At 38.4% G+C, this 24,476-nt stretch overlaps 1 protein-coding gene and 1 long non-coding RNA gene across 9 annotated transcripts in view; one reads left to right on the top strand and one right to left on the bottom strand.

The window, feature by feature from the left end:
* Positions 1-24,476, top strand: part of BLVRA (biliverdin reductase A) — a 77,251-nt gene that overhangs the window by 37,202 nt on the left and 15,573 nt on the right. For 7 of the 8 annotated variants that reach the window (XM_035702013.2, XM_025449247.3, XM_025449248.3 and 4 more), the window contains 3 exons: positions 16,669-16,790; positions 18,367-18,486; positions 19,971-20,068. In XM_035702013.2, coding sequence (XP_035557906.1) covers positions 16,669-16,790; positions 18,367-18,486; positions 19,971-20,068 — 340 coding nt within the window. Of the gene's footprint in view, positions 1-4,018; positions 4,044-5,189; positions 5,276-16,668; positions 16,791-18,366; positions 18,487-19,970; positions 20,069-24,476 lie in introns of those variants that run through there. The other variant, XM_035702014.2, reaches the window with a different exon arrangement.
* The window catches only part of LOC112661287 (uncharacterized), a 43,023-nt gene continuing 33,807 nt past the window's right edge, over positions 15,261-24,476 (bottom strand). The window contains exons 2-3 of the long non-coding RNA XR_003137583.3: positions 16,649-16,812; positions 15,261-15,394 (exon numbers count right to left, since the gene is read on the bottom strand). This is a non-coding gene — a long non-coding RNA (uncharacterized LOC112661287). The remainder of the gene's footprint in view (positions 15,395-16,648; positions 16,813-24,476) is intronic.

Below are 24,476 nucleotides of genomic sequence, written 5' to 3'. Positions count from 1 at the left end.
TGTAGAGTTCTAATCTGCTTGGAGCATCCTTTGGACGTTTGTATCTATTTTAAGTGTTTTTATTTTGGATAACAATGATATATATATCATTGTTGTTATATATATTATATATCCACATGATTCAAAACTTTAAAGAATTTAGAAAAAAAAATTACCCTAAAAAGTCCCCTTCCCTCCCAGCTGCTCTGTCTCTTGCTCCTAGGCAAACAGTGTTACTGGTTTGTTGGCTATCCTTTCAGAGATTCTAAACATATACAACATTTTTTTTCTCACCAGCTGTCCCCTCCATTTTTTGTGCAAACTAATGCACAACTTACACTGATTTGTATCTTGTTTTTCTTACCCAACAATCTGTCTTGGAGATCAATCCCCCCCTTTTTTTTTTTTTTTAAGATTTTATTTATTCATGAGAAAGAGAGAGAGAGAGAGAGGCAAAGACACAGGCAGAGGGAGAAGCAGGCTCCATGCAGGGAGCCCGACATGAGACTAGAACCCGGGACCCCAGGATCACACCCTGGGCTGAAGGTGGCACTAAACCACTGAGCCACCCAGGCTGCCCAGATCAATACCTTTAAATACATAAAGAACTTCTTCTTTTCGATGGTGGTATAATATTCTATTTTAAGGGCCTACCATAACAGATAATCAACCCGCTAGTAACAGTGTATATGTTATTTTCAATTTTTTGCTATTATGAGTAAGGTAGCAATAAACCCAAGTCATCTTATTGTGTATCTCTATAGGATATATTCTTAGAAATGGATTTCCTGAAGCACAGAGTATTTGCAGAAGTATTTCTGAGTTGCTCACCACAAGAGTTGCCCATTTTTCTCTCCCTCTTGCGATGTATGACTATACCTGTTTTTCCACACTCACCAGAGTGTTGTCAAACTTCTTGATCCTGTAAACAGTGGATGTTTACTGATTATTTGGAATCTCCTTTCCCCCTCCCAGAGTGGTGGTCCAGTACTTGCCCTCATGAGATTCCTCCAAAATGATTTTATTTTATTTTTACAGAGGGAGAGAGGGGGCCGTGTAGAGAGAGAAGGGGAGAGAGAGAGAGAATCTTAAGCAGACTCCACACTCAGCACAGAGCCTGACATGGGGCTCGACCCCATGACCCTGAGATCGACCTGAGCCTAAATCAAGGGTTAGATGCTTAACTGACTGAGCCACCCCCTTATGTTTTCTTTTACCCTTTTCATCTCAAAACAGTTTTTTTCTAAGTTGACAGAATGTGTTCTCTTAATCCTAACTTCCTCCGAATTCTGTGATCAGATCTGGAGTTCCAGACACCAGCTTCTTTGAGTCCAAAAGGGGGAGCAAGCTCACCTGGTAACAATGATTTGACCCTGAATTAGTTTTTGAGTCACTTTGCCGTCCCTTATGTGTGTGTGTCCTTTTACTGCTGTCTTAAAAGTGCTCCTGTTCCTGTACTTCCGTAGCATTTTTCCAAAGGTTTGAGATAGCAAAGCAAATAACTAAATATGGAGTTTTAGACATCCTGGCTTCTAGAAACTTATGGCCCTCCCCTTCTTGGCTCCTTTCTCTGTATTCTTCAGCCTTTTCATAACCCGTGTGTACCGTTCCCCTTTCTGCTCCTCTTTCTTGCCCTTTCTTCAGCCTTCTGCTGATTCTGACCCCCAGAGTTTTAGCCACTAGGATCTGTGGATTTTCCAGTTATCTTTCTATTGTTGATTTCTAGTGTAATTCCATTTTGGTCTCAGAACAGACATTGCATCACTTTTGTTCTTTTAAATTTTTGAAGTGTGTTTCGTGGTCTAGAACGTGGTCTGTCTTGCTGAATGTTCCATGTGAGCCTGAGAAGAATGTGTATTCTACTGTTGTGAAAATAGTCCATAGATGCCAGTGTTACCCAGTGGACTCATGCCAGTGTTACCCAGTGGACTCATGTTGTCGAGTTCAGCTGTGTTCTTACTGCTCTTAGCCTGCTGGATCTGTCTACTTTTGACAGAGGGGTGTTGAAATTTCCAACTATGATACTGGATTCATCTTTTTCTCCTTGCACATCTACTGGGTCTTGCCTCACGTAGTTTGATGCTCTCATTAGGCACATATATGTGAAGAGTTAATATTATTGGATCCCAATATTATGTAATGCCCTTCTTGAAATTACTGTAGTCACTTTTGTACTTTAGATTAATATTAACTTGGTATATTTGTCTCCAGCAATTTACTTTTAATCTGTATGTGTCTTTATATTTTAGTGGATTTTTTGTAAACTGTATATCATTGGGTGTTGTTTTTGATCCACTGAGATGTTCTCTGTCTTTTTAATTGATGCATTTTGACCATAAACGTTCAAAGTGATACAGTTAGATCCATATTTCTTGCTATTTTCTATTCGTTGCCCTTGTTCTTTGCTCCCATTTTTGTCTTCCACTCTTTTCCTGTTTTTTTTTTTAATATTTTATTTATTTATTCATGATAGACATAGAAAGAGAGAGGGGGGGGCAGAGACACAGGTGGAAGGAGAAGCAGGCTCCATGCCAGGACCCCGATGCGGAACTCGATCCCGGGGCTCCAGGATCACGCCCTGGGCCAAAGGCAGGCACCAAACCTCTGAGCCACCCAGGGATCCCCTTTTCCTGGTTTTAATTTGAGCATTTTATGATTCCATTTACTCTCCTCTCTTAGCATATTGGTTATACTTCTTTTTAACCTTTTGTTGTGGTTGCCCTAGAGTTTGTAATATATATTTACAGCTAATCAAAGTCCACTTTCAAATAACAACTATACCACTTCACAAGGTGTGAGTATTTTAACAAAATACTCCTATTTCTTCTCGTGCTTTGGGTCATTTATTTCACTTTTATGTAAGCATACATAAGCATATAAATTCATAAGATACATATGTATAAACATGCATAATTAAATATTGTTGCTGTTACTATTTTGAACAAATTGTTATCAGTTAGATGAATTAATAAGAAAAGGTTATAATTTTACCTTCACTTAATCCTTGTTGGTGCTCTTCCTTTCTTTATGTAGACCTGGATGTCTGCCTTTATTATTTTCTTTGTCTCTAAAGAACTTCTTTCAACACTTCTTACAAGACAGTGTAATGGCAACAAATCCCCTTGATTTTTTTTTCTTTTTTTTTGCCCAAGAACTCCATTTCCTCTTCACTTTTGAAGGATCACTCAACAGGGAACAGAAATCGAGGTTTGTAAGTTTGCCTCTCAACACCTTAAATAGTTCACTCTCCTCTCTGTGCTTGCATGGTTTCTGAGGGGAAGCAGCGTGGAGTTTGTTTGCTTCTCTGTAGGCAAAGTGTTATCTCTTCTGGCTTCTTGTCCTGCTGGTGTCTCGCCTCCTGCAGCTGCCTGACAGCCCTTCCACAGTCTGTTGTGATTTCTTCAGTCTCTGTTCTCTTTGCTTTTCAGTTTTGAAGGTTACTATTGAGATATTCCTGAACTTGGGGATGCTTTCCTCAGCTCAGTCCAGTCTACTCAGAAGCCCGGGAAAGCCCTTCTTCATTTCTGTTAAACGTCTCTGATTTCTAGCTTTTTTTTTTTTTTTTTTTTTTTTTTTTGGTTCTTTCTTAGGACTTCTGTGTCTCCTGCCCATCTGTTGCTGCATACTGTCTGCTTTATCTGGTACAGTCCTTAGCATACTCATCGTACTTGTTTTAAATTATCATCCTGGTGATTCCAACACCTCTACCATGCCTGGTTCTGATGCTTGCTCTTTCTCTTCAGACTGTGGTTCGTTCTTTCTTTCTTCTAGTCTTCTCTTCCTTTTCTTTCTTTATTTGCCTTTTGGTATGTCTTCTCAAATTTTTCTTGATATCCACACAGGAGGGACTGTGTAAGAAGAACTGCTATAAAGCAGGCCTTTAGTGATGTGGTGAGGGAGGGTTGGGGGGGGAGCATGCTACAGTCTGATGAATAGATCTGTTAGTGAGTCTGTGCCTCTGAACTGTGAACTCTACAGATGTTGCTCAGTTTTGTTTTTTTGTTTTGTTTTTTTTTGTTGTTTTTGTTTTTTAGGTGGGAGAAGATAGCTTGAGTGGGCTAGAGGTGGGTATTTCCCTTCCCTGAAGTCAGTCAGGCTCCGACAGTAATCCAGCAAGTTAGGCTCTGGGTGCTTTTCCCTGAGGACAGGCCCTGTTAAGAACAGAGTGCTCTGGCATGTTTCAAAAATGGTTCTCTTTCTCTCCTCTTCCTGGATGCACAAGGGGAAATGTTTCCAATATATATTGCGTGAACTTGATTAAAATTCCACAAAACTGAGGTGGTCCCCCTATGACTGGGTCATCCTGGACTTTTTAACTCTCAGAATTGTCTGTACTCAGCCTCCAGCAATTCATCATTACAGTTGATGCCCTCCTTACCGTGGCACTGGTTCCTGTGGTGGTTTCCACTCATGGGTCTGTGCTCTTAGTCAGTTGTTATTCTCTGCATTTGCCTGTTTTTCCCATCTTGGGGATAGTGGTTTGACCTATATTTTAAGGATCCTCAAAGAAGTGTTGATTTTTCAGTCTGTTTAGCTTTTTCATTGTTGTTAGAATAGCATGGCAACTTTCCAGCTCCTTACATGTCAAATGGGAAACCAGAAGTCCTTATGTCTTTGATTTGCAGTTTCCTTCCAGAACACGCCTTAAACAGGCGTCATGTAATATGAAGAGGCTCAGGTATAATGGTTGAGTTATTTTCCTCAAAAAATAAAGTCCTTTTTTAAAGAGGAACTCAGCTGTTAAGATATGAGTATTTGGGCCCTCTGTGACAGGTTTGCAAGGCAGTGTTGTCTAAATCAAACTCTAAAGTGCTTGATCATTCACTCTGACACTGTGCAAGCCAGGTCATATATACAAGTTTGTGTGTATCATTAAATTTTGAAATGAAGAAAGCAATTTGGCTTTATTCCAGATGATGGAGGTTTCTTAACCCCATGGCTCTTTGGAAGCTCATGGGAAGCGTAAGTTCCTGCTTGTTTTCTGAAAAGTAGTATTTCCAAACGACATTTCCCAAAGTTCCCCTCTATATGTGAAGTTGGCTAGTTACAGGCACTCTCAGGAAACTTGGAAGGCAGAAGAAAGACTATTTTCCACAGGGCCCAACTGTAGTCAAATGTGTTAGTCAGGGGTGAAGTGAGCCCAGATTGGTGTGTGGTTTAGCAATAGCAGCCAGTCAAGCTTCTCTGACTCAGTTTCTCCTGAACTGCAGGCTGAAGTAGACTACAGACACTTTCCAGACATCTTGGCTTCCAGGCAAGCTCTGAGAATCACTTGCTCCAGTACATCAGGGAGATGGTCAGTGATGGCTTCTCTGGCTTTAGCTCCCCAGTGGTTGCAATGGTTATATAAGCCTCTAAATTTCCTGTATTAAAATTCTATGCTTAGAACGCTTACAATGTTGTTGTTGTTTTTTTTAAGATTTATTTATTTATTTTAGAGAGAGGGAGGGAGCATGACGGGGAGGGACAGAGGGAGAGAGGGAGAGAGTCTTAAGCAGACTCCACTCTGAGTGCAGACCCTGACATAGGGCTGGATCTCAGGACCCTGAGATCATGACCTGAGCCAAAATCAGGAGTCGGAGCCTTCACTGGCTGTGCCACCTGGGCATCCTGGAATGGTTTCTTTTTTTTAATGACTTATTCTTCACTGGTACTGTGTGGGATTTTTAAAAAATGGAAGTGGGTCACCTGGGTGGCTCAGTCAGTTGAGTGTCCGACTCTTGATTTCAGCTCAGGTCATGATCTTGGGGTCCTGGGATCCAGTCCCTTGTGGTTCCGCATGGAGTCTCTTTGAGATGCTCCCTCTCCTTCTGCCCTTTCCCCAGCTCATGCCTATACTCTCTAAATAAGTAAATGAATAAATATTTTAAAAATTGAAGTAAATGGTGTTAACAACAGTAATATAAAGTCTTACATGTGATGAAATAGTGTATTACTTTAAAGTAGCTGTGATAGATAAAATATGTATAACATAAAAGCCTTAAAATAACTCCTAAAGAGAAATTACAGCTTTAGCCAACAAATGAGGTAAAATGGAATCATAAGAAGTACCCTATTAACCTAAAAGAAAGCAGAAAAAAAGGGAGAGAACAGATTGGACAAATAGAAGACAAAGACAAACAAGATGTTGGATTGAAACCCAACCATACCAATAATTTTAATGTAAATTATGTAAATGCCTCACTGAAAAGCAAAACATGTTAGATTAACACCTGACTACATCCTGCTTACAAGAAGCTCACTTTAGATATAAAAACACACAAAGGGTAAACATAAAAGGTTGGGAAAAATGTACTATGCTTACCCTAATCAGCAGAAACGAGGAGTGGATTGTTAGAATCAGGTAAAATAAATTTCAGGGCAAAGAATATTACCAGGAATAAAATTGTCCTTTCAGAGTGATGGAGGGATCAATTAATCAAGAAGACAACCAATTTAAACATTTGTGTACCTAATAATGGAACTTTAAAATATGAGTCAAAAATTGATAGAACTGAAAAGAAAAATATCCAAATCGACAGTTATATTCGGTACTTCTCAGTAATTGGTAGAATAAGTTGAAAATTGGTAAGGATATAGAAGACTTGAACATTATCAGCCAAATTCACCTTAAAGACTTGGGGAATGGTCCACCCAAAATCAGTAAAACAGACATTCAAGTGTGCCTAAAACATTTATTAGAATAGGATCATAAAGCATGTTTCAAAAATTTTTTGATGATTCAAATCATTTTATTTATTTTATTCAAATAATTTAAAGGGTTTTTTTTTTTTCTTTTTCTTTTTTGTTTTTTTCATTTAAAGAATGTTTTCTGACTGTAGTGGAACTGAGTGAGAGACCCATAAAGGAAAAATACCTGGAAAACTCCTCAACATTTGTAATACAAGTAACACATTTACAAATAATCCATTGATCAAAGAACTAATCAAAAGGAAGATTAGACTGAATGAAAATGAAAGTGTAACACTTCACAACTTATGGGATGCAGGATTGTCATCACAGGGAAATTTATAGTACTAAATACTTATTTTTGAAAAAAAGAGTTTCAAATCAGGACCTAAACTCCTACTATCCAAGTGAAAAGAAGAAAGCATATTAAATCCAAAATAAGCAGAAAATCTGAAATAATAAAGGAGAAGAACAGAAATCAGTGTAATAGGAAACAAAAAAACATTTGGGAAAATCAGGAAAAGCAAAAACTGTTTTTTGAAGTCATTAGAATTGATAAACCTCTAACCTAGCTCTGGAAAAAGAAAAGCCCTCGGTTACCAAACAAATCTCTTTCATCAGAAATGAAAGAGAGAACACTGCTACAGATTCCATAAATATTAAAAGGATATAAGAGAACCTTACGAATACCCTTATGGCTAGGAGTTCAACAGTTTAGATGGTAAAGGCTTATTACTTGAGTCAATTTAAGCTCTTTTAGAAGAAACGGAACTTGATAGCAGGCACATGGGTAGAGGAGGTCCAGGCAGCTGAGGAGGAAGAGAGCATGTGAATAAACAGGTTAACCCAGGTGCTCAGACTGCTACGAGGAACCTCCCCAGGCCCAGGGATGGGCAGTTGAAGGAGATGCTGGAGAGAGGCTTCTGAAGCCCACACTGATGGGATCTAGCCCACAGCCAAGCCACCTGATGACACTATGTCTCCGGTCTCCTTCCCATCCTCGTTCATCCTCTTCCATGTGGGGCCCTATGGCACAGTGCTGAGCAGGCTGGCTCTAGGCTTGAATAGAACTGTGCAGCATGCAAGAAAGCAGTGTGGGTACCAGGCCGGCTTAAACAAGCTCAGTTTCCTTCAGAACACTGCCCAAGTTGCTCACGTGATTATGGATTTCCATCACCCAAGGCAGTGCCATAAGGTTCCTCTCTATCACCAGCTCACCTAACAAAAAAGGGTGACTGAGCTGCCTACATCTTAAACTTATCTTGGGTTTTAGGGGCACCTGGGTGGCTTAGTGTGTTGAGCATCTTGCCTTCAGCTCAGGTCATGAACCCAGAGCCCCAGAATGTAAATAAATAAGTATTTTAGGAAATCACCTTGGGTTTTAGATGAAGGTCTTACAGAGTATTTAATTGAAAAATCATGATAAATATCACTAATATAACTGCTTTCACTTAATTTTCACCTTTCAAACACTTATTTTCAGCTGGAGAAAGTCTAATAAGTGGCCTATATTGAGCATATTTTCCAAAATGAATATTCATAATAAAGTCAGTGTATCAAGTGTCTTAATTTAAAAAAGGATAGGCAACTTGCATGTTTATATATCCCTACTATGCCTTTTATATAAATTACATCTGTTTTTAACTTAAAACCTTTCTACTGAGAGAAATTCTGCTGGATTGAAGAAGCAGGTGGCTATGATGTGAACTGCCTTTGGAGAGGGACATTTGTCAGGGAACTGAAGGAGTCTTCTGGGAGCTAAAGGCCACTGCCTACTCTCTTGCTCACTTGCTTTCTAAATTAATAGTCTTTTAAAAACAGTAACAACAACAAAAAACACTTACCTAAAAAGCATCATAAAATTACAAATAGTTGATCATGAAAATGCAAGCTCAAATAATCAGATTCATTTGTCAAATGTTCTGCTTACAAGTTTTGCAAACACTCAAGAGGCTGTAGCAAACATGAGCCTACAGGCCTGGGAGACTTGGTTGGGGCCACTGCCATGCAGATTATCTCCACCTTTCTCAACAGCCATGGGACTATATAATAAAAATTGAAGTTCATAATTGTAACCCATAGGCATTGTCTAATCCAGTGAAAAGTAAACCACAACAACAAAAAAGATCTTCTTGAATATCTAGAAGATTCAGTTGTTCAGAACCAAAAGTGCTCCCTTCCTGGGTAAATGAAGAGTCTAGTGTATTTTTTTTTTTCTTTCAAATCGATTAAATGACAAATAGTTGGAATTCTTAGGTGTTACTTCCTTAAAAGAGGAAAGTAGCATCTAATATGGGCAAATATGTATATATATTTTTTCTCAGTTTTGTAGTAATTATAAGCGGGTAAAAAGAAGAGTGCAGGGACAGAAACAGTACAGAAAGACCATAAAAGCATCCAGACTTTTCAATTGTGCTGCTAAAAATTTTGTATACTCCTCTTAGTTGCAAGTGATACCAACAAAGAAAACAGAGTATATCTTCTTATGGTATCTATTTAACCTGAAAATTTGTGGGGGAAAATGTTATACAGTTTAACTGGTAATTAACATCAAACGATATGTTTATATTAAAACAAACACAGACATTTATGGACTAGGAAGTAATGTGTACAAATTTTAAAGATATACTGTGAGATTTAAATGTAGTTTTTGTAGTTGGCTGCTGTGGCTTATAGTCCCAGACCCATGAGAGTTTTAATTCTTTTATTGTAAAGAATAAAACTTCAGTGGGAAACTTTAAGAAGCATGTCTTAAGATATCAGGTACTCCTTTAAAAAAAACAACCTTTATTAAGGTATACTTGATATATAATACACTGCATATATTCAAAATGCAGTTTGATAAGTTTTGATGTATGTATGCACCTGTGAATCCAGCCTAACAACCAAAATAATGAGGTTATCCGTCACCTGCAGAAGCTTCTTCATTTTCCTTTGTACTCTTTCCTTTCATCTCTCTCACCTCCTGTCAACTAGGCAAGAGACCTCAAATCTGCCTTCTGTTGGGACGCCTGGGTGGCTCAGGGATTGAGCATCTGCCTTCAGCTCAGGGCATGATCCCGGGGTCCCGGGATAGAGTCCCGCATCGGGCTCCTCATGTGGAGCCTGCTCCTCCCTCTACCTGTGTCTCTGCCTCTCTCTCTCTCTGTGTCTCTCATGAATAAATAAAATCTTAAAGAAAGAAATCCACCTTTTTTATTATAGATTATTTTGCACTGTCCAGACTTTTATATAAATGGAATAATATAGTATGTGCTTTTTGTGGGAGTGTGTAAAATAAATAAACCTTGTTTAGAGCTGCCAGTACTTCCTTGGAAGGATTCAGACAGTGTTATGTTTCTATAAGCACAAATGGATCCCAGTTACCACCTGTAACTCAAAGAAATGAAGACACCTAGTGTCTTGGGCGAGCTATTGCAACCTAGATTCCCAGTCTGTTCTGCTTTTAGCCCATTGCGGAATGCTATGGTGGCAAACATCTATGCTCCTTAGTATCACGTGCTATTATGTGCAATAGCAAGCCGTGGTTTTAGCTCAGGCCACATCAGATGCCAGCCCAGCTCGGCCTACTCCTTCACAGTCTTTAAATTTGGCACATGCTCCCGAGGAGTAATCCTTACGAGCTCCAAACTTGGTGGTTAAGGAAAATTGACCCATGGATGCGAATGTTCAAATGAATGTGTGGTGAGGGCCAGTGCTAAATGAAGAGGATGTCACGGGAGACTGGCTAGTTCTCTTTAGCACTGTATATTTCTTTTCTTCCTTTTGTCAGTTTATCATGGTAATGGAAGCCATGTTACTAGTTTATGTACAGCAAGTTGGATGATTTCCTGTTAGGCAAGAAAGAGGTCAGCAGCTGGCTCCGTATAACATAGAGTTAACAATGATGGGAAACAAGTTTAATGCAAAGAAATGGATCATTTTATGGATGATGAGCTTGATGGTGAAGGTGGGGAAGGTGCAGGTGAAGCTGTTCAAAAACCTGGAATAATGGCTTTAGGTGGGTTTTTTTTATCACTGCCTTCTGTACTTCACTAATATCCAGAGGGACTTCCACATGTCAGCAGTTAGGCATGAAAAGTTATTGCACCTGAAGAGGAGGGTTTGACTTTAGGAAAGTGTTTTAAACAATAGTGCAGTTATATATGTTAACACATATATTAACATATATAAACATATATGTAACCCTTTTATTATGTACAGACATTGTTTTAAAATTTAAGTTTGTACATATGAATATTGTAAGCACAAATGGATTAATGATTGTATGATTTTTAAAGATTTTAAGAGAACATAGTGTAACAACATTGGTCTTCCACATTTTATCCAATTATGTATATTATACCAAGAAAGACATATTTATGGGTCTTATTTCTTAAAAGAGCTGCTTCACATGTAAATGTCTATAGTTAGTAGCTCATCCATTCAATGTGTAATTTAATATACTTTCTATGAATTATTCTGAGAGTTTTAAATGGATGATCTCATAGTTTTTCATGAAGAATGTCATTTACTTAAATGTGCTAGTAGCTTCTTATCTAGCCATAAGCCAAGGAACTTAGCAGTGATCTTAATTTTTTTGGATAAAGGACACCTATTTTAAGGCATGTGTTCCATCTATTGGAGTTAGTACCATAAAAAAAAAAAGACAGTTCTTTAGTGGAATTAACAGTGATATATTTTATACAGGCATTATAAAAAGCAATGCTTTTATAAAATCAGTCATCCTAGAAATCATTACACATTATAAGAAAATTATGGACCAGTAACTCTCATGAGCATAAATGCAAACGTTCTTAATGAGATTTTAGCAAATGGAATCATCAATAAATAAAAAGGATAATATATTATGACCAAGTGAGGTTTATCCTAGGAATAAGTTATCACCAAATTGATAGATTTTTAGAAGAAAAAATTCTATGATTATATCAATAGAATCAGAAAAGGCATTTGATAAAATTAGACACTTATGGTTAAAAGAATCTCAGCAAAATATAAATATTCACATCTTGATAAAGGGTATCTAGAAAAAAACCTACAGTTAACACCATTTTTCATGTTAAAGACCCAATGTCTTCTCCCTAAGATTAGAAAGTAGGCAAGAGGGCAGCCTTGGTGGCGCAGCGGTTTAGCACCGCCTGCAGCCAAGGGTGTGATCCTGGAGACCCTGGATTGAGTCTCACGTCAGGCTCTCTGCGTGGAGCCTGCTTCTCCCTCTGCCTGTGTCTCTGCCTCTCTCTCTCTCTCTCTCTACATCTCTATAAATAAATAAAATATTTAAGAAAAAAAAAAAGAAAGTAGGCAAGAATGTCTGCTGTCACTAATCCAAGTCAAAATGATAGTGGAAGACCTACCCAGTGCAATAAGGCAAGAAAGGTGAATGAACTGCAGATTGAGAAGAAGTGAAACCATCTCTATTTAGGTCTGACTTATGGTCTATGTAGAAAATATGAGAGAATCTCAAAAACAAAAGCCAACTGCTAGAAGTAATGAGTTCAGCAAGTTTATGAGGTCCAGATCAATATGCAAAAATCAATTATCTATTTGCAACAAATAATTAGAAGTAGAAACTAAAAAAAATTACTATTTACAATAGCACTGAAATCATAAGGTACTTAGATATAAATTTAACAAAATATGTTCAAGATTCATACACTGAAAGTGATAGAATGAAAGAAATCAAGGAAGACCTAAATGGGATATATACCATGTTCATGAATATGGATTCACTTCCAGGATGTTTTTTCCCAAACGAATCTATAGATTCAATGTAATCCCATTCAGAATCCTGGCAGATTTTTTCTCTTTGGTAGAAATTGAAAAGGTGATTCTAAAATTTTTCTATCAAGGCAGGAGAACTAGAGTTTTGGAAAAGAAAAAAGTTGGAAAGTTGACAGTTACTGATTTTAAACTTGCTATAAAACTGTAACAATTGAGACAATATCTACCAAAAAGGTACAAAAGCATTTCAGTGGGAAAAGGATAGTTTTTCTCAATAAATTTTTGTTGGAACAATTGAATATCATATTCAAAGAGGGGGAAGAAACCCGTTCATTGCTTCCAGAGCAGACGGCACATGAGCTGGTGTAAGTCTAAATAGTATTTACATACAAGCCTGGCATATGTCTGTCTCATTGTAGGCAGTTGATACAGCCTGTGGAAATTGAAAGGCTGCCTCTCTACCTAAAAAAATTTTTTATAAGAACTCTTGATTCCTACCTTACATCATGTATAAAAATTAAATCAGAACATAAAGTAACTAAAACTATACACCTTAGACTATAAAACTTAAAGTATAAGGAAAAAAATCTTTGTGCCCTTGTGTTAGCCAGAAGAATGATACATTAACTTTTTTTTGATAAGTTGTACTTCATCAAAATTAAGATATTCATTCAAAAGACATTCTTTTTTTTTTTTTTTAGAGATTTTATTTATTTATTTATTCATGAGAGACACACGGGGGGGGGGCGGGGGTAGAGACAGAGGCAGAGGGAGAAGCAGGCTCCATGCAGGGAGCCTGATATGGGGACTCTCTCCTGGGTCTCCAGGATCAGGCCCCAGGCTGAAGGTGGCGCTAAACTGCTGAGCCTCCCGGGCTGCCCCTCAAAGGACATTCTTAAGAAAATGAAAAGACATGCTGCAGACTGGAAACTGTAGTTAAGTAAGAACTGTGTTTACACAAAAACTAGTCCATGACTGACTATAGCAGCACCAGAAATGTTCTTCATTTGCCAAATGGATAAACAAACCAGTATATGCATATAATGGACTCCTACTACTCAGTAATAAAAAGAAAGTAAGTGGTGGCCTGGGTGGCTCAGTGGTTTATGAATAAAAAAAAGTATTGATACATGTAACAACATAGATTAAAAAAATTTGTTGTGCTAAAGTCAAGCTAGACTCAAAAGACTACATATCATATGACTTCATTTCTATGACTTTCTGGAAAAGGCAAAACTATTGAGACAGTAAGCAAATAGTGATTGCCTGGAGTGGGAGTAGGGATTAGCTACAAAGGAGCATAGATAATTTTGGAGAAGGGTGATGGGACTGTTTTGTATCTTGATTTGTGGTAGTAATATGACTGTGTGTTGATCAAAACTCACAGAAATGTACAAATGGGTGGATTTTATTAAATGTAAAAAATAACCAATAGGATAAGGAAGGGCATCTTATGAAGATGTCCAAGTCTTGAAAGCTTTGAAGGTGTCCAGGTGGGCAGTAGGGAGGAGCTCAAGGGACACAAGATTTGCAAAGACTTAAAGATAGAAAACATACAGAGTTTTACAAACTTTCCAGTACTTTGGAAAGTCCAAAGTCTAAAGATACACAGTGGGAGAGGTGACCAGAAAAAGTAGACTGGAGCCAACATTGGAAGGCCTCAAAGTTTGGTAAAGAAGTCTTTGGTAAAGACTTTCATATTTAATTAGAAGACTTATATTGTTGCATGTTTTATGATCATGTCCACTATTTCTAAGCCCTGCAGGTATCTGCCCCCCTTGAAGACTTTGAAAGAATGCCTTCTGTCCCATTTGCCCCCAGATAACTATGTGTCTCATCTTCTCATTTTATTCTGGTCTTTGTTCAAAGCTGCCTCCTCAGAGAGGCCTTCCCTCACCACCCTTTGAAAGGCAAGGCACCTCCTCCCATAATCTCCCTCTATGACCTTTACCCTACTCCACGTATCCTGGTAAAGCTCACTATCTCTTGATATTTATTCATGTGTTGAGTTGTTTAATCTCTTCCTTCTTTAAAATCTCTGTAAGAGCAGGGTCTGTCCACAATACGTCCTTGGATCCTGACACTTTTTGGAGTAAGTCATATATACAAAGGCCCTAAAGTGCAAATGACCATGACCTGCTAAAAGAGTAGGAAGGCAGCCAGTATGATGAGAGGGAGAGGGGTAGGCGATGAACTAAAGGAGATTGGCAGGGGCCAGATTACAAAGGCCCTTGTAGACCACAAGTGGTTTGGTTTTTATTCTGAGTATAATAGGTAGCCTCCAGAGAGTTGTAAATTGGGAGGTGGATGGGGAGGGGCAGATAATAATACCTGGTTATGTTTATTCTAACGATAATTCTTGCTGCTCTATGAGGAATAGAACAGGACAAAAAGTAAAGCAGGGAAACCAGTTACAAAGGCCACTGGAACAGTCCAAGTGATGAGATTGTGAGTTGGATTGGGGGGCAGCAGTGAAGATGGACAGCAGTAGATTGAAGGCTTATGAATGTTGATGAATTGAGTATCAAATATTGGACGGAGAAAAAAAGGCAAAGATAACTCCCAAGTTTAAGGACCTGAGCAACTGAGTCGGTGGTGGTGGCATTTAGAGATGGGAAAGTTGAGGGAAATATAACTTGGATGAGGGGCTGGGGTAGAGAATGAAAATTTTTTTTTGTTTTTGTTCCATGAGCACCAAGGGGCAGAGAGGCCTTTTTTTTTTTTTTTTTTCCATCTTAAAGTATTTTTTAATTGAGTTATGACTGACATAAAATAATATATTAATTTTCAGGTGTACAACATAATTTTTTTTTTTTTTAAAGAACTTCAACTTCAGTATTTTTCTCTCTTTTGTTGGTGTCTTAGTTGGGCTACTATGATACAGCATATAAAGTACCACAAACCAGATGCCTTATAAAAGAATAGAAATTTATTTCTTACAGTTCTGGAGGGTACAAGTCTGAGATCAGGCTGCTTGGTCAGGTTCTGGTGAGGGCTCTCTTCCAGGTTGCAGACTTGCTGAGACCTGGGCAGAGAGCAGGGGGTGGGAGAGGCTCGTACAAGGACACTAATCCCATTCATGACGGCTCCTACCTCATGACCACATCTAATCTAAATTACCTCTTTAAGGTCCCATCTCCTAATACCATCGTAATTGGGGGCTAGGGTTTCATGACACGAATTTTGGAAGGAGACAGTCAATAACAGTTGAGAAAATGAAGGGCTTTTCATTTAAGGGGAGGGAGTAAGGGGAGGGATTTAGTTTTTATCTTAAGCAACTGCTCTGGCAGACCTGTGGATGATGGAAAGGTTTAAAATTAGGAGTGAGACCAGTGGGTGAATGAGGCAAAGAAATCCTGGGCCAACACTAGAGCAGTGAACACAGGAAGGAGTAGAATCAGTGGGACATGGTGACACAGATCTCACAGGTGGTGGGAAAGGGTGAATCCGAGGTGATACTCCCATTCCTGCTCAGAGACATCCAAGCAGAACTGGGTTTGCGGGATGCGTAGAAGTAATTTTATCAGTTTGAATGAATTGAGTGGCTTTGACTTTGAGAATCAACTTGATTTTTCACTCGGTACTTGCACACAGCCCCCAGCAGCGTATCTGAGTAATATGGTCAGCTACCACAGGAGAGTGGGAGTGAAGTTGGTTGGAACTCAGAAAGCTGTAGTGGGGAGTCTGAATAAGGGGACAGCCCATGGTTTGCCTTGTGTCCTGTGTGCCAGCATCTCATGAAGCAGCTGTGGCCTCTCAATGACCCCTAGCTGTATCAGATTGCATGTCCACTGGAGGAAGGATTCAAGGAGTACCAGGTACAGCTTAATGAGGAATAATCTCTCATCTTTGGAGAGGTGGCATGGAAATGGGGAGCCAAATGTGAGGAGCCTTTTCTATGGATGACACAGTCAGAGCTCCTGTGGAAGTATGTTTTGGGTGGAGCTGACTTCTCCCTGAGCTCTCATATAAGGGACTGTCTTACCCCAGACTCATATGCTACAGCTTCTTGTGGGTTCTGGGTTGGCTTCTTTCCTCATCTGGACCCTGACTGGTCCTGCTGACATGACTTTGTTTTGCTGTTCTCTGCTCGATGAATTTTTATTTATTTTTTTATTTTTATTTTTATTTTTTATTTTTTATTTTTATTTTTTTATTTTTATTTATTTTATTTTTATTTTATTTTATTTTATTTTATTTTATTTATTTTATTTTATTTTATTTATTTTATTTTATTTTTTATTTATTTATTTTTGCATTTACTATTTTTAAATCCTACCTTGGTCCCTTGTGTTTCAGCCTGAGAGGAAGTTCGGAGTGGTGGTGGTTGGCGTTGGCAGAGCTGGATCTGTGCGGATCAGGGACTTGCGGAATCCACATGCTTCCTCAGCATTCCTGAACCTGATTGGCTTCGTGTCCAGGTGGCTGGCATTTGCCTTGTGCCTGTAGTTCATGGCAAGACCAGTGAGATGAATTAGGGGTTGGGACACAGAGATTCTCCAGACCCCAAAGAGAGAGCGCCAGCTCTGGGGTCATTCCAGAGAACTGTACTCAGGGACAGCCCCGGAAGATCTCAAGTTTAGATGGGTCTGGGAGGTGGAGTGCTGGACCTGCAGCTGCGATGTACAGCAAGTCAGTCTCAAGAGGACTACGAAGACAAAGGCAGGGAAGATGAGAGCAGGGCCTGATGGTTACAGAAGGGGCACAGTGAACACTTGGTGGGTTGGCCTGAAGGAAGGCTTTCGGTGTGTGCCGCTTAATTGTTTTATCAGTTATCATAATAGCCTAAAGCCCCGGGCTTTAGGAGCCTTATCAGCTATTTGACATATATACTGTTATCAACCCCACTTTACACATAAAGAAACTGAGCCACAGAGAGGTTAAGTAATTTGCACAGAGCTTAAGACCTGCGCATGAACACAGGTTTATTTGATTCCAAAGCCCATTATCTAAGCAGCATGTATTCTTTTCCCCTTGATAATTTTGAGCCTTACTTTTACGTCCTCTAACTTCATTTATTTCCTATAACTCAAACAAAACCACATTTCCTATTGTGTTTCTTCTTCCCTGATCCACTTACTCGGCATCTTCCTCCATTTCTTACATGCACCGCCCACTAAACTAATACTATATAATGTCATGTATGAGTATTAATTGTGAACAAGATGTGGGCACTGTGTTGGTGAGGAGGGGGGGTGAGGAGCAGCTTAGGCACCTCTCTGCTTTTTTAGTGCTTTAGAGAAATCCAAGTATAAATAACTATTGTGATGGTCCATGCAGACCATCTGGGGCACTAGAGAGACCCAAAAGTGGTAGGAATCTGCCCTTGGTCAATCTTATCCCCTCAGTAAGATTTTAGGGGGGTTGCACATAAATGAGAGAGCAAAATTACTAGCCAGCACTGTAACTCCCATTGCACCCATACTTGAAGCTGTCTCATAATACCCTGTTCCTCGTGACCTACATGCTAAGACCTACCGTCTCCCCAAGAAGCCTAACCTGAAATCCTAAATTAGATGAACCTTGCCTTCATTGAATTACCCACTTATACCCTCAAGCACATTTCTCAGGTTAGTCTTGTATTGTTACTATAAATATGCATGTATCTTCCTTCTTCTCTGAGACTGTGAGTGAAGTCTGGTAGTCGTAGTGTTTGGCCAAATGCTTGGATCTGGCTGTGATCCTAGAGACCACTTCTCATGAGACCAAAAGAGATCAGTTGTTTTTATTTTAGAGGTGGACTAATTCAGACTGTCATATCATCCGGCCTGTTAACAGTAGTGTTGGCACTCGATGCCAGGTCTCTTAACTTAAACCCTGAGGCTGTTTTTCTCACTCTGTGGTGGAAAATGCCCTGGAAGTGGGAGGAAGGGAATAAATTTCTTCATTTCCAAAAGCTAGTTATCAGGACATTGTTGGGAAGAGAGGAGACGGATGGTGCTCATTTATTTGGTATTCTATGTACTTTTGAATTGCATTTCTATTACTCTCAAATAGACGAGAACTTGGGAACACTGATGAAGTCCAGCAGATTTCTTTGGAAGATGCTCTTTCCAGCCAGGAGGTTGAGGTTGCTTATATCTGCAGTGAAAGTTCCAGCCATGCGGACTATATCAGGTAGGTTTTCAGTGTTGGTAGTCCTTACCTTGCACACTGGGCAGGAATATAAAAATGGGGGCAAGCTGAAATCTCTCAAAGGAATCTTAATAACTGAAGGAAAAAGTTGCAGGAGGCCATTACCTTTAAAAATTGTCAAAATGCTAAAAATTCTTACCATTCATTTTAAATGTATAAGGAAATGAAAACCATGTAAAACTAATATTTACTTGTACACTGTAACTTAAAACAATACAAAGAATTAAAGTTGTTTTCTTTATAAAAATTTTATTGACAGTAATTTGAATAGTGCTTGTCTTTTGTCGTAATAGGATATGTAGCCAACATCTTTGACGTGCTTTGGCAAATTGTCACAATCCTTTCTAAGTTTGAATCAGCTTCCAACATTTTATCCCTTGTGCTTTTAATATTGTTAAATATCTCTGAGAGTTCCCTTAACATGAAGTGTTTTTGCCATGAGAATAAGTGAGGAAAGAAAGTAGTGGTGGCATCGAAGAGGGGAGATGACATTATAGAGCAAGAGAAGTGATATGTCCTTCCTCCCCACTTTCAAATGCAAAGCCTTAGAGCCCTTCAAGCATTTGGTGGGACTGAGCCTGGAAGGAGGAGCCCCACATGGGACCAGCAGCTAACCAGGCAGTTCCAGCCACTTCCCTGAATCTCACTTCCCTTCTAGGTCCTTGCATTAAATTGCAGGTGCCAGCATGCTGTTCCCTGGAAGTAAGCTGCTCCCTCCTTGTCACTTCAACTCTAGTGTGGAAAGAAACACCTTTCCTTGGTTTCCTTCACCCTTCTTTGGCACCAGAGTATATTTCCTTAAAAAGGTGATTTTGTTATTCTCATCTTATAAATGTTTGTACCTTAGGGAGTATCTGGAGAATAAAATCCAAACTTCTGAACATAGCATTCTACATTCTTCACAGTCAGGCTCTCAGCTACTTGTATGACTTTGTTTCCCTCTACTCCCTGTAGTCTACTCCCCTGCCATGCTGAAATTCGTACTATTATCCAAATGGACAAATCTCCATAAAACACCCAAACCTCTGCATATGCTGCGCAAAGTGAAATACCCTCATCCTGCATGTTGTACCTGGGAAATGCCTACTCATATTTCAGGCAGAGCTGGCTGTCATGGGTTTGGTAGTCTTTATTCGTTGCTATCATGTGAGATAATAGGCAATTTACATGTTAATATCTTTTATTTCTCCTCCAGAGTAGCTGGCAAATAGTACTTAGTTGAATATATGAATAGGTGAATGGATGAATGTTCAAATTAACACATAAGTAGAAAATCATTCTCTTCTAGCATAGCAGAAAGTAGCAGGAAGTACATTTCATCCTCTGGCCCTGATTCTCATCTGCCTTCCTTCGTGACTCAGAGACTTATGTGTATTTGTAACAGTCCATTCTCTGTCATGCAAGGCATTTTAAAATGTGAAGATTACTTGAAGTGTATTTTCTCTCTCTCTCTCTTTTTTCCCAAGGCAGTTCCTTAATGCTGGCAAGCATGTCCTTGTGGAATATCCCATGACACTCTCTTGGGCAGAAGCTCAGGACCTGTGGACGCTGGCTGAGCAGAAAGGTGACGTATATTGTCTGTCGAACACAGACCCTCTTTTAGGGTTTCTGCCTGCAAGATGTCTTTGGTACCATCTTTATGCTTTAAAGCTTAATCCTGTGTTAGATATGTCCTGTGGGCTCCCAACCTCCTAGCTGTCCCCCGTACTGTAGGCACACGTAATGGGTGTGTTGGAATACCAACAGGGTGGAGAAATGAGTGGGAATTTGCAAATTTTTGTCAGAGACTTATAAACTTCTTTGACTCTAATGAAAACTATGAATTGGCTTTGACTTATGCTATTGTCATGATATTATTTTGCTATTATTCATATGATATTTACATTGCTAATGGAAAAATATCCAAGTCAGGGTAATTGATCGTATCTGCATATTTTGTGCTGTTTCTCAAGAAGAGTACCATTTATCAAATACTTACTATATGCCAGGAGTTTGGGAACTGTACTAAGTACTTTATATGTTCTTTTATTTAATTCTCCTAGAAACTCTTAGAGATAGGTATTTTCTCTAACTTATGTAAAAGAATCCATGCTTCAGAGAAGTAATTTGAGCCAGATCACAAAGCTAGTAACATGATTACTAATTGGGAGATGGAGATTTGAATTTATTCCTTTCCAGCTCTGAAGTCTACATTTGTTCATCTAAGCTCTACTGCCCTCCAGAGACTTTTGTCCTTATATACTTCCACAAGTCCCTTTATGGAGGCAATGAGAATTAACTAGAATGTTTAGGGATTACAGGATTTAGTTAAAGTGTAAATTACAAACTCTTTGTTTCAAAATTTGCTATTGAAAATCTTTAATATATGAGCAAAGTATGGTAAACACTTACATGAAAATCACCAAAGAAAGTACCTTGCACTTATGACCAGTGTAGACTGATCAAACTTTATTGGAGCTCCTGTAGTGCTCTGTAGCACTGGGATGTACTGCTAAAGAGCAGAGCCCATCTGTCCTCTCTTGTAAGCCCCAGCAGCTAAACACTTCCTAGAACTGAGTAGGCCTTCAGGAGGTGTTTGTTGAATGAGCAGATAGATGATTACTGATGTGAGTGAGAGGAGCTTTGAAGCTATCCCTTTGTATATTGTTTTCTCATGGCACAGATGTCCATGGACCAAGAACAAGATACTAAAGAATACGCCATAGATTTCTTGCTAATTGCAAAGAAAAAAAAATGTACTTTTACAATGAAGAGCTCTGTTGTTGTCATCCTAAAACCAAAAGATTGTTAATATGGGTCATTCTGATGTCACAAACCATCTGATGTGATATATACAGCATCAATCATATAACAGAGATTTACAGGTAATGCAGGGATAAAGAAACATATTAAATGACACTGTAAAAAATGAAGCAAACTAGAATGTGGAACACTCGACAAAATAACAGACTAAGTTTCTTCAGAAAGATAATGTCCTGCATGTAGTGACTTTCTTCCAAAGAATAAATACAGAAAGAAGGGGAAAAGAGTACACTCTACAATGGAGAAACCAAACAATGCCTCAGCTAGTTGATCAAAATTAACATCCACAGTGGTAAGTCATGATAATAAGATGTACCTTCAACATACTATGATGAGAATGGCCCATTACTTCTGAATTTTTCTCCCCAAAACATAACCTCAGTGCAATCATGAAAATAACATCAGAAAAATCCCAGTTGAGGGGCATTCTACAAAATGCCTGACCAACACTCTTCAGAACTGTCAAGGTCACTAAAAAACAAAGTTTAAGAAACTTTCTAACTCAAGAGGAAGCTCAGGAGACATGATGACTAAATGTAATGTGGTATCCTGAAACAGAAAAAGCACATGAGGTAGAAACTAAGGAAATCTGAATAAAATATGGATTTCAGTTATTTTTTTAAAAATGAGAAAAAAATACTAAGAATCAGTGTTATATTAGAGTCTTGGTATTATCTCCATAAGCAAGCAGAATCTGAGTGGATATGTAGAGATCATAGAAAAGAAAAAAAATTCTTAGCAATGAAACTGACCTATTCTCTAGGGAAGTATTTATAACTCATATTAGAACATGATAGTTATTATGCATGAGAGATTGTGCTTGACGATAAGAATAACCAAAAGATGATTCTTGCCCTTCAGGAGCCCACATTGCCAAATGTTTACAACTAGTAGTATTAATTTGTCTGTTGAAAGTGAGTTGAAAATGTAACTATAACATTTACATTGTAGCCCAGGAAGTAATAATTTTATTCAACTTTGCCTACCTAAGTGCAAATATCATTTTGGATGGCAAAAGTTATGGATAATTTAGGACTAATATCAGCAAGATTGTGCAATAGGAAGCCCTAGGACCTCATTCCACCACAGAGACACTGATTTAAGAGCCACATATAGATCATATTGCCTTTGTGAGAATTCCAGAAACCATTTAAATAGTTACAATTCTCCAGGCATACACAAAGCTAAAACCGGAATTGAAGTGGACAAGAAAGTTCATTGTATTTACTCCCTATAGCCCTTTCCCCTTCCTGGCACAGCATGGTGTGATTAGGACAAAACTCCCAACTCTTAGCTTCTCCCTTGGGTAAAAAGAGAGAGTGGAACATGTGTCCAGTGTTCTGGTTTTTCACAGGCTGCTTGAGGGACTGGTTTCTAACTCTCCTGAGTTAGAATGCTGAAAGAAATAGTGTACTTTAGATGCAAAGTTGGGGCTGCTAAAAACCAAGGCAAACACTGTGGCTTGTTACAGCCTCAGAGAAACTGAAGTATTGCATAAAGACACCAGGAGGAGCAAGAGATTACAGGTTTTTGAGAACAGGGGCAAATCTCTTTCACTTGGAAATTGCACACATAATCCCAGAGAAGACACATCCCCAGAAAAGATTTGAGAGGCCCCCTGAATTGCTAGCCTGGCTGATTGGTGGAAGTCTTTCCTTCTACCAAGTCAGTCTGTAAAGACTGGAAGAAGTGGCTCTTTTCCCAAATATTCAGATCTCAACGAATGATCACAAGGCATAAAAAGAAACAGGGAAACATTGGCCTTTCAAAGGAAAAAATTAATCTCTAGAAACTGACCCTAAAGAAATAGAGATCTATGAATTACTGGACAAAGAATTCAAAATACTCTAAAAGATGCTCACATCAGCTAAAAGAACACAGACAAGTAAAAAAAAAAGAACACAGACAAGTAAATAAAATCAGGAAAACAGTGTAAAAACAAAATTAAAATATATCAACAAAGAGATGTAAAGTATAAAAAGAATTTAAAAAAAGAATAAAAAAGAAATTCTAGAGATAAAGAATAAAATGATGGAATTAAAAAATGTGCATAGGTTCAACAGTAAACTTGATCAAGTGGAAGAAAGAATTGGTAAACTTGAAGATAGGTAATTTGAAGTTTGAGTCAAAGGAACAAAAAGAAAAAAAAAATAGAAGTGAAATAGGCTTAGGGAATTATGGTACACCATGAAATAGATCAATATATGCAATATGTAAGTCTCAGGAGGAGAAGTCACAGGAAGATGTAGTGAACTTATTTGGAAAAAATAATGACTGAAAACATCCCAAATTTGAAGAAGGAAATGGAATACAAATTCAAGACCATGAACTCCAACTAGAATAATTACAAAGATCCATACTAGGCACATTATAATTGAACTGTCAAGATCACAGATAAAGGCAGAATCTTGAAAAAGGCAAGAAAAAAATAACTTGTCATCTATTAAGGAGCCCCTATAAGATTATCAGTAGAATTCCCAGCAGAAACCTTGTAGGCCAGAGGTAGTGGGATGATGTATTCAATTTCTTAAAAGAAAAACAACTGCCAACTAATACTATATTCACCAAAATTGTCCTTCAGAAATGAAGGTGAAATTAAGACTTTCCCAGGCAATAATAGCTGACAGAGTCCATCACCATTAGACCTACTCCACAAGAAATGCTAAAGGGAGTCCTTTAAACTGAAGCAAAAGGATGTTAAACAGCAGCATAAAAGCATACAAAAATAAGCTCTCTGATAAAGGTAAATATGAAGACAAATATAGAATACTGTAGTTTTTTGATGCTTCATAATCATTTTTAATTCTGGTATAAAATTGAAGTGACAGAATTTTAAAAAGCTATAAATCTATGTTAATGGAAAAATAACATAAATAGAAATATAGAAATAGATTATTATAATTAGATGCTTTATATAATCCCCATAGTAACTACATGAAAATATTTATAGAAGATAAACAAAAGAAAATGATAAAGGAATGAAACCACATCACCACACACACACAAAAAAACCAATAAAACTCAGAAGAAGGCAGTAGGAGAGGAAAAGAAGGACTAAATACTACAAGACAACAGTTAAGAAAATAGGGATCCCTGGGTGGTGCAGCGGTTTAGCGCCTGCCTTTGGCCCAGGGCGCGATCCTGGAGACCCGGGATCGAATCCCACGTCA

The sequence above is a fragment of the Canis lupus genome, chromosome 18 (genome assembly GCF_003254725.2).
Source record: "Canis lupus dingo isolate Sandy chromosome 18, ASM325472v2, whole genome shotgun sequence".
Classification (NCBI taxonomy): Eukaryota; Metazoa; Chordata; class Mammalia; order Carnivora; family Canidae; genus Canis; species Canis lupus.
This window is presented reverse-complemented; position numbering and strand designations above follow the sequence as displayed.